The sequence below is a fragment of the Lingula anatina genome, chromosome 1 (genome assembly GCF_051362555.1).
Source record: "Lingula anatina isolate TDL-2025a chromosome 1, LinAna3.0, whole genome shotgun sequence".
NCBI classification, from domain to species: domain Eukaryota; kingdom Metazoa; phylum Brachiopoda; class Lingulata; order Lingulida; family Lingulidae; genus Lingula; species Lingula anatina.
In genome coordinates, this window is record NC_141767.1 from 16,521,847 (window position 1) to 16,537,404 (window position 15,558).

Consider the following 15,558-nt stretch of genomic DNA (forward strand, 5'->3'; position numbering starts at 1 on the left):
AGCAGTTATAAAATTTCCTTCAGAAAAAAAAAAAACAGCCCCAACAACCTGATAAGGTGCTTCACCACTATTACAGTTCAGTAAGACGCCCTAATACAATTCGACGGATACATAAATGGTGCAAGATTCTTCACTATTGAAATTTCGTTGTTGCTTTCCATTTGCACCTACACATCTCGCAAAAAAAGCTCAAATTTGGCATATTCTTCATAGTTCAAAGGGCAATTTTCATCGATTAAATTATGAATTATGAGTGTGAATACATTTGACAATATCTAATTCTACATTTGATAATAACTAATTCTACATTGGCAGCATTTTATTTCAAGTACATTAAAGACATTTTCATGCCTTTCAATTTTTTGTTAGATTTGAGTATCTTTTTTAAGTATAAGAAGAAAAATACCACACCCAAGAAAGACATTTTCAAAATACAAACAAGTAAAGATCAACAGCAAATTTAATCACACATATTTACCCCACCCACAACATAAATGACAGGGTATGTCTTCTTTAATTGTCAGTGTTTTTTTTAATCTCAACTATAGCAATTAAGACATTGTCCAAACATTTGCCATTTTAGGCAAATCTGTGGCTCCAAAGTTAAACTGTTAGTAAAAGTAATGCATTTAAGCCTGATGTGTACACAATAGTGTCTTTATATGACTAGATTACCAACGTATTACTTAAATAAAGGTCCTATCCATGTCTGCATTTTTTTCAAGATTTACAAATTTCTAGCAAGGTGTTGTCTGCATCTTTGCCTTTCAAGGCCAATCAATGGTCACTAAATATAGCAATTATTATTCATTATAATTACCGAATATTAATGGCATGTTTCATTTAGTAGCAGTTTAACTTAGTTAAGTTTACATTGGGTAACATGATGATAAACTGATATGGTATTACTGAGGAAAAAACTATTCACTACATTAAGGGATATGTTATTAGCAACTGAAAATGCCCTTTTACAAATGACAGAACAGGGACATCCCTTTTAAATACTTCCATATTATCATTTTATTTTTTAATATACTTACTAATCATTTTCAAAGATAAATGTGCACTTAATTATCAAATTATAGTTAAAAAAATTTCATTAACTTAAATGTTACTTAAATCTAAGCTCCAATATTGACAAATATGCATGATTTGCATAGGGAATCTTGAAATAATAATAATAATAATAATAATAATAATAATAAATTCTCTGATAAAATGTACTAAAATATATTAAGCTGTGATTAAATCTTAGATATTGCCCATTGGTGTACTGGTCCACTTCCCCTTACCAGATCTTACAGGATGTCTACCAAGACTACTATCAACATTTTCTTCATGTGTGGCTCCTGCAACCATACTACCTCTCTGGTCATGAAAAACTTGCCCTTTTCTCAAATGTCTCTGCATGGAGAAGGTCTGATTGGAACTATGACTTTGGGATGCACTGTTGCTCTGCCTTCTTAGTTGATTAGGATCTTTATGAAATCTATTCAGTGATTGATTATGCTTTGCGGGCGGACTTTGTCTCCCCCCCGGTCCATGCCCCTTCACAAATACCTGGTATTCAGATGGGGAAGATGCTGAAATAGTTCTTGAAGACACAGACTGTTGGTACATATGTCTACCCTTAGTGGACTGCTGCTGTTGTGAAAGGCGGTTTTCTGAAGGGGAATAAGGTCTGCTTGGAGAATCCCTCCCTCTTGCTGGAGACCCAGTTTGGTACCTCCTTACTGGTGGCTGGCCTCTTTCTTTCTGCAGAGAGGTGCCTGAAGACATTGTTGATGATGGGGAAAATGCTTCTGGGGATTCCTGCTGCACTACACTTCTAGGAGAACCAGTTTGGCTCCTTGATGTTGCCTCACCCCTACCTCTCCATTGTGTAGGACCAGATGACATAGTAGAGGAAGGTGAAACAGGATCCACAGAATCAGAACCTTTTTGCAAAGGTGACATTGGTGATTTAGGTGGTACAGTACTGCCTCTGCTGGTTGGTCTTTCAGAAGCTGGGGGCAAAGCAGGATAGGGACCACTGGGGTCTTTGATACTTTTTGTAGAAAACTGCTTCTCCCGAACCACAGTCTCTTCAAAAGTGTAGCCACTTACACCCTGCTCATTCGGTGACAATGGTCTAAATGTCATCGAGTGGGTTTGCATGTCTCCTTTCACTGGGGCTTCTAGCTGATTATTTCTGTTGCCAACTGGTAGATAAGGAAGAGCAACTGTGGTAAGAGATCCAGTTGAATCTATATTTAAAGCTGTGGCACCATTAGGGTTGGGCTCCTGGGGAGACTGAAAAAGTGTTCTTAAAGTTTCCACAGATCTTTGTGGTGGTGCCAGTGGGTTTCCATGCTCATCAAGAGCCTGGACAACCTTTTCCTCTGTTGTTTCCTTCACAGCTACATATTGATTATTTGGCCCATCTTTTTGTGGGTTTGGAATAGTCAAAGAAACATTTGTCATGCCATTTCCAGAGGGACTGTTCCTTGCATCTTGTGGTGGAATGACAAAGGTGAAACTTCTGGATGATTCTGCTCCTGGAGACAAAATGCTTGAGGCAGTTGATGAAGCAGCGCTTTCAGGCCGAAAGTCCATTGTGGCAGACCTCACAGTGTCAGGCGTTCCAGCTGAGCTTCTTAAAGGGTCTGTAGAGTCTTTAGATCTTGTTAAAGCACTATTCTTAATATCAAATGACATCATACTAAATGTCATTTTAGGAAAATCTCTTTCACTTTTTTCCGATTCTTCTTCAGTCAGACCTGCAACAATAGTTGGTACTTCTGATCTTGGTTCTTTCTCAATAGGTGTATATCTCTGTGATTCAAGCTCAAAATCATCATCAAATCTCTCTGTTGCTTCCTGGTCTTCCTCCTCTTCAAATTCATTTTCAAGATTGGTTACAATCTCCTGAGTTTCTTCCTCTGCTTCATAATCTTCAATGTGAGCTCCAACTTCCTGCTCCTCTTCAGGTTTCTCTTTAGGTATTGGGTCTGTCATACTAATCTCTTCTTTGGAAGTAATCCCACCTGTCATTGACGTTCCCTCACTAACTAATTTCCTCTTGGGTTTGCTTGTCTCTGCATGAGCTTTTACTGGTTCCTCTTCAACGGGTTTCTGTAGTATAATTTCATTCACATTAGTTTTCACACCTGTAACTGGTTTCTCTAGAACCTCCTTCATGTCAATGGTACTACTGGCAACTTGCTGCTTCTCTCCATCATTTTCATCAACTTCAGGCCATCTGATTTTAAAGTCTCTGGGTTTAACCTTCTCTGCTACAATATCATCATCCATAACTATCTCTTGGATTGGTTCCTTTGCTTGCATCTGGGCTGTTCCCAAATCAACTGGAGTCACATTCTTTTCTTTTCTTGTTGGCAATTCTGGTTTTTCATGCACTTCTTCTGTAGGAATCTTCTGCAGTTCTACATTGTATACTTTCTGAAGAGATACATTCTTCTCAGTGGAAAAATTAGGTTCACTTAATGTTGTAACAGCCTCTAGGGGTTCCAACTTTTTCCCAGGACCAAACGGCACAACATTATCATCTTTATTCTCAGTAGTTTCAACATACATTTCTTCTTTCATGGTATTAATATGGGCTGTTTCATTTCTGGTGGTGACTGATTCTGAAACAGTGGTGATTTCAGCTTTTTCTGGCTCCTTTTTCTTCCAAAAGAAAACTTCCTCAAGCATAGAAACAGTGACTGTTCTTGGTTCACCACCTATGTAGGCTGTGGCTGTGGCACTGGTATCTTGGGTAATGTCCTGGTCACGCACCACTGAAGGGTCCACCTTAGTTGGCATTTCACCCACACCTTGGGTTCTATCAACAGATAGGTCAACATGTATGGTTGCATTTTTCATTTCATCTATCTTTGCCTTAAGCATTTTAGAATAAGGTGATAAATATGACTTATCTTCATATGGGTCCACATTGGTCTCAAAGGTGGTATTTGTAAAAGATCTTGGTTGATAACCTTGTACATAAGCTCTTTTAAAATGAGGCCTTGGTCTTGTCACAGGCTGTCTGGCAGATGGGTGTGACTTTGTATTGTCCACTGGAACAGTGAAGTCTCCTTTAGCTTCACTGAAATTTAGAGAATCATGTGTCCTAGGTAGATGTGTCTCTGGGTGAAACTTTCTATTAGGACTATTTGAGTTATTTGTTTTTGGATTTTTATCTCCTGCTGAAACAGTGGGAGTTTCCCAGTGAGGACTTTTGCCATCTTTTTCTTCTTTTTTCTTTTGTGCCATTTTGTCATCTTGCTTGTCCATTTTAATATTTTCTGCCTTCTTTGGCTCTTTGGGGGCCTGTGCTTTGTTTAATGGCCTATCTGTTTGTAATGTTTCACTGTCATCTGAATCACTTTTTTTCGAATGATGTATTTCATCAGGAACTCCATCAATTGCTGTATTTTTCTTTTCACTGCCACTCACTTCATCCATTGCCGAATTCATTTTGGACTTACGCCCACCAATTTTGTCAAATATGGTACCTATTATATCAGAAGTACTTTCAAAAGTTTCAGACTCATCAGTCATATCATTTTCCACATCAACCAGTTCTTTTGTGATTGTTCTATCTATGGTTACTTCATCATATTCTTGACTTACAGCAACCCCTTCCCTTGCAAGAAAATCACGGTTCTTTGCATCACTGATGTATCCAGGCATTGTTTTCTTTTCAATATAAATTTCTTTTGTTAATGTTTGTTTTTCTGGTACTCTGTTTGGCATGAGTCCCTCTTCTCTAAATGCTTTGCTACTATCTGACCTTGCTCTACTTTCTATGTCCTTCTCAGATCTTTCTTTCGCTTTTGGTGATCCTTTCTCAAGATGAATTTCTGCTGTTGACCTGTTGATATCTACCTTTCTTTGGGTTTCTATGTCCATCTTTTCAGTAGATGTTTGATTAATTTCTGGAACTATTTTCTCCATATGTATCCCTTCTGTTGTAGATTTGGAGATAATTTCTGGCTTAGACCTGCCCTCATTATCCGTATCTTGAGTAGCTATACCAAAATTTTCAGGGGCTTCATTTTCAATGTAAATCTCTTCTCTAAACCTTTTATTAATATCTGGCTTATGGTTCTCTTGCACTACAGTACTCTCTGACTCTCTGTCCCTACTTTTCATCCAAGAGGTGACTTTACTAATGACTGACTCTGCAGGCTGCTGTCTCTCCAATCCAGCTGGTCTTCCTGTGCTTTTCTCATTGTGCCTGATAACCTTTAGCTTTGTTATTTGTCTTTGGTTTCCATCTGGGTTATCATGGGCCTCTTTAACAGATTTTATAGCATGGCTGCTTTTTGTATCAATGTCCTTAAAATAAGAATCAATCCTGTCATCAATTGACATAGTTTCCTCAACAGCACTCATATCCTGCAGAATATTGGGGTTTGCTCTAGCATGGCTTCCGGAGTCACTGTGTACTTTTATCTTCCTTGTAGTAATAATCTCATCTTGAAGGTCAGTTTTTCCTTCACTCTGATCTCCTGACCTAAGGTAAGTTGAAGTCTTATAGGAATTGCTGGCTGTGTTATCTTCTGCTGGGAGTACTTCCATATAGATGTTAGATTCATCAACAACCACAGAGGGTAAAAAATGCTCTTGTGTTGTCACATTTGCCTTTGGTAATTTTGGTCCATTTCCACTAGGAGCTTGCAAGTTCACACTACCATGTGCTGTCATGGATACTTCATCAACCGATTCCATTTGTACTTCTGGAACAGATTCCACTTTTTTGTGAACATTTATGTTTTCTTGAATTCTGGGAGAGGCAGGCACCAGTTTTTCAGAGAACATCTTCATATTTGACTGAAAATGTTGTTTTGCTAATTCTTCAATTTGTCCTGGTTTTACTTCATCATGCTCTGAGTGTCTGTATTTAGTTACTTTAACACCTCCATCAGTATAGCTCCTTACAAAATGTTGGTCACCTGAGAAAGAGGCACCTTGATGTCCACTTTCCTTCCAGAAATATGGAGAGGTGCCATACCTTCTACTTGACTGCTGTGTAGATACATATCTTGAAGGTGTCCCTGTCAGAACATTTCCAAATCTTTTTGTATTAGATGTGTTGGGGTTGTACATTGTCCAATTAGAATCATCTCTATTTACCTTTAACTTTGTAAAAGCATGTCCACTCTCATCATGTCCACCAGTATTGTTCACTTTTACTATGGGAAAAATGTTGCTTTGCATTTCTCTACTGCTTAAAAAAGCATGTGAGTCAACCTTTGAGTTAGAAACATCTTCAATAGTATAGTTCTGAAATTCTTTTTCAGTGTACTCTTGCTGCTTCTCAGAATTAGAAACATTTGACACATTGACCTTCTCTGGAACTGCTTCCAGTGCTGTGTGACCTGTGCTGCTCCTTATTTGCCCTGACACTGGAAAGGTCTGGTGGTTGCTACTTATGGCAGTGTCCCACTGTTTCTCAATAAATACTTGATGTGCATCATCATACACCAAGTTGTTCTCTGAAGCTAAAGGAGTGACAATATCTTCATATTTGCCCAAGGCCGATGACTGGATATCAGAAGAAGGTCTCATATGTTCCTCCAGCGTAGGTGAAGGTGTTCTTGTACTGGGACTTGTAGATCCTGAGGGAATATCTATTTCTGATTCAACTAGACTCGAGTGATACAAACTGGCACTGATATCTGTGGCTGCTTGAGATTCAGGAGAGATGACTCGGTCTGCTTGTTGGGTGTTTTCTTTATTATGTTGCCAGACAGATCTTTGACTGATGGCAAGCTGGTCTCTAGTGTCTCCTAGAGGATGTTTTCTTGATACCTCTGGTGACTCACTTTCAGAAGCAGAAGACAGTTTTGTCACTGTCATTTCTGAAGTTTTGCCTATGTGTTTAAAACTCTCTTTCTTATCCAGCTGGTTGGTTGATAACTCTTTGTCAGAAACTAAAACTGGAACCAAATCCTCTTGCTGAATGTGATTAGTTTGCTTCACTAATTCAGTATCTGCTTTGGTGCCAAATTTATTGGTTAAGATCCCTGTGTTAGAACTTCTTTGTTCTTCAACAACAGTAACCTTGTCAGTGGAAATGGGTATACCTTTCCTTATGTTCCACTGATCATTTGAAGCCTTTGATTCTCTGCTAATGACCTCATCCCTAGTCAGAATGCTCTGATGTGAAGTGTAATAATCAGTGTCCATGTTTGCTTCTCTGGCATGTGAAAGATTTTTATTACCCTTTGTTGTATCAGTAACAGTCTGTGCTTCCAACTCCATGTATTCCACCGAAGGTGACCTCTCTACACCTTTCTGTAAAGAAGACCCAAACATGTTCTGATCTTTTCTGTTTTGCTGTTTACTTTTTGCATAGCCATCAGAAGAAAATGATTCCTTATAAGTCTGGTTGGTCAATTCAATATATTCCCTGCTTGTAGGTGTCTCTATACCCTGGTCCACAATGTATCTAGCTCTGACTTCTGGATCAGTTGACATCTTAAGATCATGCACTGTGGTATCATGGTAGACCTCTTGCCCAATATCCAGTCTGTTGGGTCTCATAAACGACTGTCCAGATTCTTCCTGAGATTTATTCGACTGCACATCAACAATGGCATATGGTTCAACAGGTAAAGAAGCTGATGAAGACTCCAGAATAGTGGTATCATGGTTCACTGAAGTATCAAAGGCCTTATCTTCACCAAAAAACTCAGTTTTACTGTGTGGTGAATCAGGAGACGATGGTGAGCGAGGAGACGTCGACCTTAAGACATTTCTGAAATCTACCTGCACAGGTTCACTGTATCTCCACTCTTTTATTTCTTTGTTTTGTATCATATTATCAGAAATACGTCTTAAGGGTACGTGAATATTTTTCACAAGCTCTTCTCCTCTTTGCTTTGAACCAGAGGCTATATGATCTTTGTCAACTTTTCGTAATGTCACCCAGTTTTGAATTGAAGATTCATTGTGTTCTCTAGATTCATCTACATCTTTTACAGAGGCATAACCAAGAGGGGTTGTTTTCAGAGGCATTGGCAGGGTTTTGGCAAACATGGCATGCATGTCATCATACCTGGAATCATCTAATTTCTTTGGTGCTGGAGTATTTTTTGAAGAGGCTTTTTTCTTTTTAGAATCTCTGAGAAATTTAATGGAGTACTCGTCCATACATTCTTGCCATATGTCCTCCTTGGACGCATGCCGCTTCTTTTTGCTCAGTCTACCTCTCTTTGGAGCATTTTCTTTATTCTTCATGGATGATCTTTTACGGCTTTTGCTAGAAAGTCTCCTGATTAAATCTGGTTTGTCTTGTTTACTTCCTTCATTTATGTCTACGGTGTCCACTGAACTAGTTGTGATAGTTTCAATTAAATGTGCTGTTTCTACATTATCTTGCCCAATCTCCATTTTCTCCTTTATGCTCTCCTCCAAATCACTGTCGCTTAAATCCTGTTCAGGACTCCAAGTTTTCTCAGCACTTTCAGCCAGTGGTTCATTTGTGCTCACTTCCTCTGTAACTCCCCCTGCCTCCATTTCTGTCATCTCCCTGGGATGCGTGAACTCATCCGTGACTACAATAGAAGGAATGGATTCCCATTCAGGATGTGTCCTCGGTTCTTGCTGATGGTAACGCTGTAGTATACGAGGTGTGTGAACCCTGAGAGTGCCGTCATCTGCCTGGGCAGCAGCGCTCATCCCTAGGGATTTGTAGTATTTCATTCGACCAGATTCTTTACTGTCTCCTTGACCCATATTGGTGTTCTTCACAACTAAAATTTAAGTACACAATTCAGATCATTTTAACGGGAACTCAGTTTAAAAAGTAAAACTTGTGTAAAAATATATTATGACACATCAAAATCAAATTGTATTCATTAGCCGACTTACAATTAAAATAAATATTATAATATTTAAAGGATTTTACCAGTATAAAAAGAGCTTAATGAAATGTAAATTAAGAAGTAAATTACAGTTATACTAAGTCAATTTTTATTACCTTACATTACAGTTAAACTTCAATACTAAAACATAACTTTCAAGAAACAAAAAACTTGAAACTGTGTAAATGATAATAAACTTTAAAACTTATCAGAAATATCTTCAAGAACTGATTAGCAGACAAATAAAATAAAGTACTTAGAAATATCAAATACCTTAAAAAACATATTTTAGTTTAATTATTAATACTAAGATAACTTACACTTTTCTAAAATCTAGTTTGGCACTGCACTGTATGCTCTACTTCTTCATAAAGACAGTCAACAAGCACTGATGAACAACTTTTTCTATAGCCAACAAGTCCAATGGATCAAATTGCCAATTTGACAGAAATGTGCATAAACGGACAGTCCAGCTTCGGGCAAGGGATGGTAGTTCTGTCAAGAGACATCCAGAGAGACAGAAAAAAATCTTCCTGCAGTTCTACAACCTAGGTCACAATTAGGTTATCTGTAGGTCTAGCCTATGGCACAAAATTAGCAGACTCATCCAATACAAATATAGCTTCAGACTATGGTAACCTGTCAAATTTTAAATCCTCTGTTCACCTGATTTGTAACCACTGGTCTTATTAATGTACAATCAAAAGAAACATTTACGCAGTAAGGTGTCAAAATATAAGCTTGCCTCTTCTGAGTTTTCTTCAATCCACAATAGAATCATTTAAAATTCCAGTCGAAACACAGGATGTGCAAATCACCAGTGAACAGCTCATTGCCAGCAGACAACAAGACTTGCATATGACACTTGCATCAGTTGCTGTTGGTAGGATTGGCTACAGGTATTTTGACACCAAGCCGGTAGAGCATACTTCTGGTTAGTGCCAGCCACTTGTCACATTAGCAGTCACAAAGTGTGCCAGACGAATACACTGGAATGTGTATTCTCATCATCAAAGTATAACGATAAGGCCCAGAGGCACTTGAAAGGTGCTTAAAATTTTGTTTACTCCTGCAGTTCGATTCTGGTGCCATTTCACCCTGAAGGTATGGAAGCTGCATTGACTCCCTTCCAGCAGATATGACTATTTACACCCTTGGCCTCAGGACATATGCATGATTTTATTTGGTTTTACCAGTGCCCAATTCCATCTGTGATGAATGATTTACAATATGTACGGTTAAAAAATAAGTGTAATTACTGAGATTTAGTAAAAATTTGTTTATACGGTATTTTTTCATCTATCATTTCATTTTACATGTGCAATTTGAATGAAAAATTCTCCTTTTCCTGATAATCAATGAGATGGAATGCTGGGGAGAAATTGACATAATTTTCAGCAACAATATTGAGTTCATGCTTATTGTAGTCATTTATTCCAACCAGACTTTGCCCTAGCCCCTAGTTTGTTTAAATAAATGATTAAAAAGTAAGTTCTGTCCTTTAATGATTCACCAGCTTTACAGGTATCGAATTTCATTTGAACAAAGAACTTCTTCTGAAAATATGTATTTATTCATGGTTAATAAATAATATTGATGTTACCAGGTTATATTAGTACATATCTTGAAGTGTTTCATCTTATATGATCTTGGTAAGGCAGTGAAATAAGAAAACCGAATGTATTGCTTCTTTTCAATTCCAACTGTGACAACTGAAATACGTAGTACATCCTACATGAGCTAATACATAACATAGATAATACATAACATAACAAAGATTTTAACCACAGAGGCCAATCCAATGGCAGACGGTGGCAGTGCAATGGACAGCAGAAAGTTCATATTGACTTCTGTTAGCTGGAGATTCAGGCACAAATTCAACTGAGATAAGGATGCTTAGATAGAAATACTTAGTCATTGCAACTTGACTTAGGTTTGTCGTACTTCTGCTCATAAACTAATTTCTACACCTCCTTCAATAGCGCTGTTTCTGTAACTGTATCACTCTTATTGCATTTTCGTATGTTCACTTAACAGATAGATAGGCAATGTTAGTCAGATCACAGTAACCAGTTATGCAGGTTAAATGCACAATATTTTATACTAATGATAATTTTTGTCACTATCAACCATAAAGCTACTTGTCATCAGCTGGAAAATGAATTCCAAGTTGACGTCTGACTTCATCCAAGATTTCCATGTTCCACAAACTGTGTTCATGAGGCATGGTGCTGCTCTCAAGTTCTCCTAGAAAAGCATAAAAAAACAGTAAATTAACTTCTCAACTCTTCTTTTCATAAAAGAGAAAATCAAATATTCATGGATTAAGACAATGATGCTATAAACACTTTTAGTATAAATAACTTTCTGCATTAAATAGACATGTAACCCAAAGTTGAAACAACTTTAAAGACAAGTACAACTGGTACAACTATTAAGAATTCAGGTATACATATGTACAAAACCATGGAAAAAATTATGCCCAGTAAACTCAATTTTCAAACTCTTGAATTCTGATTTTCATATTAACAAGTAAAATTAACCAGTCTCATCTCCAGAACTCTGATACCTGCTTAAGTCTAGATCATAATTTTGTACACAGTTTTAGAAGCACTTTAGCTCCCACTAAGGCTTAAAGGGAAAATGCTAAACATTCCAGGAAAATTCAAGAATCGACCATATAAAGCTCTAACAAACATAGTGTCTTAAATTTTTTTCTTCACCAACTGTTTATGCAAACCTTTGATCAGGCACTGTCTCACAGCCTCTGCCTGGTACTGGAAACCACCAGTATTTGGATAATTCCCCTTTACTGCAGGCTCAGGTGCAGGAAAACTTAATGTCTCAGTTGGTGTTTTTAATTCCACAGGACACCACTGTACAGGGCCAATTTTCATGGAACCCTTTGTTCCATATACAGTCACACTGTTTGTTGGGGTGCATGTCACTTCCAATGCTGTCTTGATAACTGCTGCCCTGCCATTGCTGTAAATGAGGGTCACAATAGCTAGCTTATCTGTTCCTGGAATAATAATAATAATAATAGAATAATAAGAATAATGTGCAGAATACTTAGTGGATTTTCCCTGAAGGCTTCAACTTAATACACATGTAATATCATATGACCATTACAATAAATTGTACATTGCTTCTTATGTTTGCTAAGTTACCAGTTTCAGTAAATATCAAAATACGATTTTAAATAATAAAATCACAAACATATACAATATATAGATGATTTTAAAGTTCAGGAATTACTTAAAGTATTCTGACCTGTGTCATATAAATGTCCACTTGCAGATATTTTCATGGGTTTCTCCCCATATATCATGGAGCAATACTGGATCCCATAGCAACCCAACAACATTATAGATCCCCCTGAATAACTGGGACTAAAAAACTTCTCTAGTGGATTTTCTAACAAATTGTAGAACCCCCTGGTATCAACCAGTCTGACATCACCAATGGAACCATTTGTTATTTCTTCTCGAAGTTTAATGGCCGCTGGGAAGAATCTGGTCCAAAAACCCTATAGTGATATAATAATTTCTTATAATGAAAATGTCTACAACATAGCCCTAACCTGTCCCATGCTGTTACTATATTGTATTGATCTTTAAGGGTCTTTCAGTGCCCATTGCTTTCAGAGAGTATGTAGCTGTTACTTTTTGTTTCCCATTGTAATGCATCACCACGCATGGAGGGTAATGTGTACTTGTGACTGAAGTTAACATTAATTCTGCAGAAGAAAAAAAGACTTTAAATTGTACATTGTAATTTTTTATTTTATGCTTCTTGTTGAATGGAGGGACAGTTTTAAATTTAAATGATATTGCTTATGAAAAGAAAAAAAATAATGCAATAAAATAATAATAAATAATGACAAAATAACCTCTTCCTTACCTCCATTAAGAACAGCTTCTTTTCTTTAGCTAGAGATATCATCTCCTGAGCTTCTTTGAGGTTGGAAGCCAAAGGTTTCTCACATAACACTGGTTTACCATGGTTCAGCATGAGTAGAGTCAGGCGGCAGTGTTCGTGTGTGGCAGTGCCAATATATATTACATCTGAAATGGAGAATAATATCATATATAATTTCTTATTTATCAGAAAAACACAGGCTATGGTAGGCCTGCACTCTCTTGAGTTTTTTTTTTTTTTGTTAAACATGAAATTCAAAGGAAATAAAATGTGATAATTCTTAAAACAATGTTTTGTTAGTTACACTTATTAACATTTGTTGATTCAAAAGTAATGAACAGTAAATTGATTCCATGGAAGAAGGTACATTTTTGTAAGTAACTGACATGGTATTTTGCTGATATTTGGCTTAAACTTTCACTTACCCACATCATTATCTCTGGCTAATTCTTCATAACTTCCATAAGCATTGGTGATTTGGTGTAATTTTGCGAAGTCCTGCGCACGAGCAAGGTCCCTGGCTGCTACTGCTACAACCTTATGGGTACACATAATGAATTAATCACCAATCTTAGCAGCAGAAACAACTATCTAGCCTTCTTAAAATAACATACAAACATAATGACTGAAATATGGTCCTTCCACTGTATTTCAAACAATATATTATACATAATAAATAAGCTTACAAGTAACTCTATAGTACTAAGTTTTTTTGAATACAACATTATACTTATAATATTAAAACATTGAATTTTTTTTTTTAATTTGACAGACTGCAAACTGCTTTACCAGCAATTTAGACTAGAATATAGAACAATCCCGTTTATTTTTCAGAAGCACAATGGGGAGGGGGGATTGCTAATCTTGCTTTGAGCTAATTACTCCAAAAAATGAGTTATGACAGCATTATTTGTCTGTTGATGTACAATATATGGTACATTTGCACATGCATGCATACAGTAACTATAACACCTTGAAATATTCATAAGTATTTCAAATACCATACCTTGTGTTCTGCATGAGGGAGAGTACGAAGAGCACTGACAAAGTCATGGCAAATTTTCCCTGCACTGCAAATGCCCCATTGAAGACATGCCTTGGTTGCCATCTGCTTTGATACATAAAAAAAAATTGTAAAATTGTGATTACTTAAAAAAATAAGGCAAAACTTACAATGACATGATGTGGATTTTGACATTAAGAACCAGTTGAAATTTGAGGCAGGTCTGAAAAATAACACAAGTCAACACCTGGACTCTAAACCTTTTTATTACACAAATCCTCATTCTAAATTGCACTAACAGGCCAAAAAGTCAAGCATAATAATAGGGGCTTCAAAAGTAAATATAAAGGGATGCTTTGGGTGCTTGCATGTGTCAGTGGACATTGGCAACAAGCTGGATTCAAAAGCAGTTTTATGTGCGAAAACTTAAATTTGCTTCACAATGATCGTAAGTTTGTGAGTAGCTTTTTTATGAACTTTGTGTTGATAACGACACGAGTCAGAAGTCGGTCTTCTATGGTCTTATATTAAGGGAGGGGGGGGGGGGGGGTCGTAAGGTGTGAATTCAATTTCTAGGCGCCTCCAGCTCTACGCTTACGGAACAACAACAGTGGGACATGCACGCATGCATGGGTGGGATTTGTTTTTGAATTCATCTTGTACATTCTTCTAACAGATGGTGTAATGTAACAGCCTAACGGTGCCACGAATATACATAATGTAGATTCCACCCCCGAAAAGGTTGGTTCACGTTACAACGATCCCATCGTCATGCTGGTGCAATTGCGATGCATGATTGTCTAAATCATACGCATACATTAATCCGGTAGGCACTGGCATTTCTTTGAACGCCAGGAGAAAACTGTAATGGCAAAACTGTAATGGGCAGAAAGATTACCTTCTTGACTTTATAATGGCGACAGTACACAGGACAACACGCGGTCAATAGGTAGAGCAATGACGAACACAGGGGGCGCCACTCAATAATTTTTGTGAGAAAGTATTTGCATCAGTTGATACTTGAGTCATCGAAACGAAGCTTTGTTTTTCCTATTTGATTTTCACATGAAACAGTGTATTCGAGTATCTTCAACAGGAATGCCTGGCCGTTGTGCCCGTCTTGTGAAAAGACGTTTCTAGCAGACGACAGGACTCTACTTGGTACTGTAGATCGACCCAATACTCTACCAGAACTCTTTACAGGACTGCCACCCTTATTACTACACAGGGTCGTAGGCCGAGAAAATGTTTGTGGCAGCCCCCTAATACAGATCACTTCCTTCATTTCTTACCTGATTAAAATGTGTTCCAATCCCATTGTCGGGGCCGTAGCGATAGTCCGAAGGTTCAATAGTCCGAAGGTTCATTGGTCCGAATGTTCTCTGTAGAACCTTCGGACCAATGAACCCTTGATTAAAAAATCGATAAAAATGTTACCACTTTTCGGACCAATGAACCTTCGGACCAACGAACCTTCGGACTATCGAGACGCCCCCCATTGTCTTGTGAGCCAGAATAAAGTCTGGCTCTGCAGCAGAATATAAGAGACTTGAAGATGCATCAGACATCACGACGTGAATGTAAACGACCCCTGGATGTAAACTTTCTTTTAAAAACAAAACTAATTTTCCATCTATAGTGTGTATAATGTAAAATGTTGGTCAAATATTTTCCAGCAAATAATAGAAGCAAAGACTATTACAATTTAAACTTGTAAGGGCAGTGGTTTCAACAATGCAGAATAAAGAGAAAGCAAATTTTGTTGCCAAATATCAC

At 37.4% G+C, this 15,558-nt stretch overlaps 2 protein-coding genes across 3 annotated transcripts; both read right to left on the bottom strand.

Moving 5' to 3' along the window:
- Positions 1–523: 523 nt before the first annotated feature.
- LOC106174130 (uncharacterized) lies at positions 524–10,091 on the bottom strand. The gene is made up of 2 exons (XM_013555540.2): positions 9,179–10,091; positions 524–8,747 (listed from the first exon to the last, which is right to left on the bottom strand). Exon 2 carries the CDS (start codon positions 8,728–8,730, stop codon positions 1,252–1,254), a length of 7,479 nt encoding a protein of 2,492 aa, XP_013410994.2. The 5' UTR covers positions 8,731–8,747; positions 9,179–10,091; the 3' UTR covers positions 524–1,251.
- Positions 10,092–10,409: 318 nt separating this feature from the next.
- LOC106174127 (trans-1,2-dihydrobenzene-1,2-diol dehydrogenase-like) lies at positions 10,410–14,823 on the bottom strand. Of its 2 annotated transcripts, none has more exons than XM_013555535.3 (7): positions 14,681–14,823; positions 13,786–13,887; positions 13,205–13,316; positions 12,762–12,925; positions 12,132–12,387; positions 11,599–11,880; positions 10,410–11,105 (listed from the first exon to the last, which is right to left on the bottom strand). In XM_013555535.3, exons 2-7 carry the CDS (start codon positions 13,885–13,887, stop codon positions 10,996–10,998), a joined length of 1,026 nt encoding a protein of 341 aa, XP_013410989.2. In that variant the 5' UTR covers positions 14,681–14,823; the 3' UTR covers positions 10,410–10,995. The 2 variants fall into 2 exon arrangements, with proteins under 2 accessions (XP_013410989.2, XP_013410990.2); XM_013555536.2 differs by having other exon boundaries at positions 13,786–13,890; positions 14,681–14,756.
- Positions 14,824–15,558: the final 735 nt, after the last annotated feature.

Coding starts and splice junctions, on each gene's coding strand:
- LOC106174127 (XM_013555535.3), bottom strand. CDS start 13,887: ATGGCAACCAAGGCATGTCTTCAATGGGGCATTTGCAGTGCAGGGAAA. Junction 12,926..13,204: donor AGCCAGAGATAATGATGTGG/GTAAGTGAAAGT, acceptor TCTCCATTTCAG/ATGTAATATATATTGGCACT. Junction 11,881..12,131: donor TGGACATTTATATGACACAG/GTCAGAATACTT, acceptor TTATTATTCCAG/GAACAGATAAGCTAGCTATT.
- LOC106174130 (XM_013555540.2), bottom strand. CDS start 8,730: ATGGGTCAAGGAGACAGTAAAGAATCTGGTCGAATGAAATACTACAAA.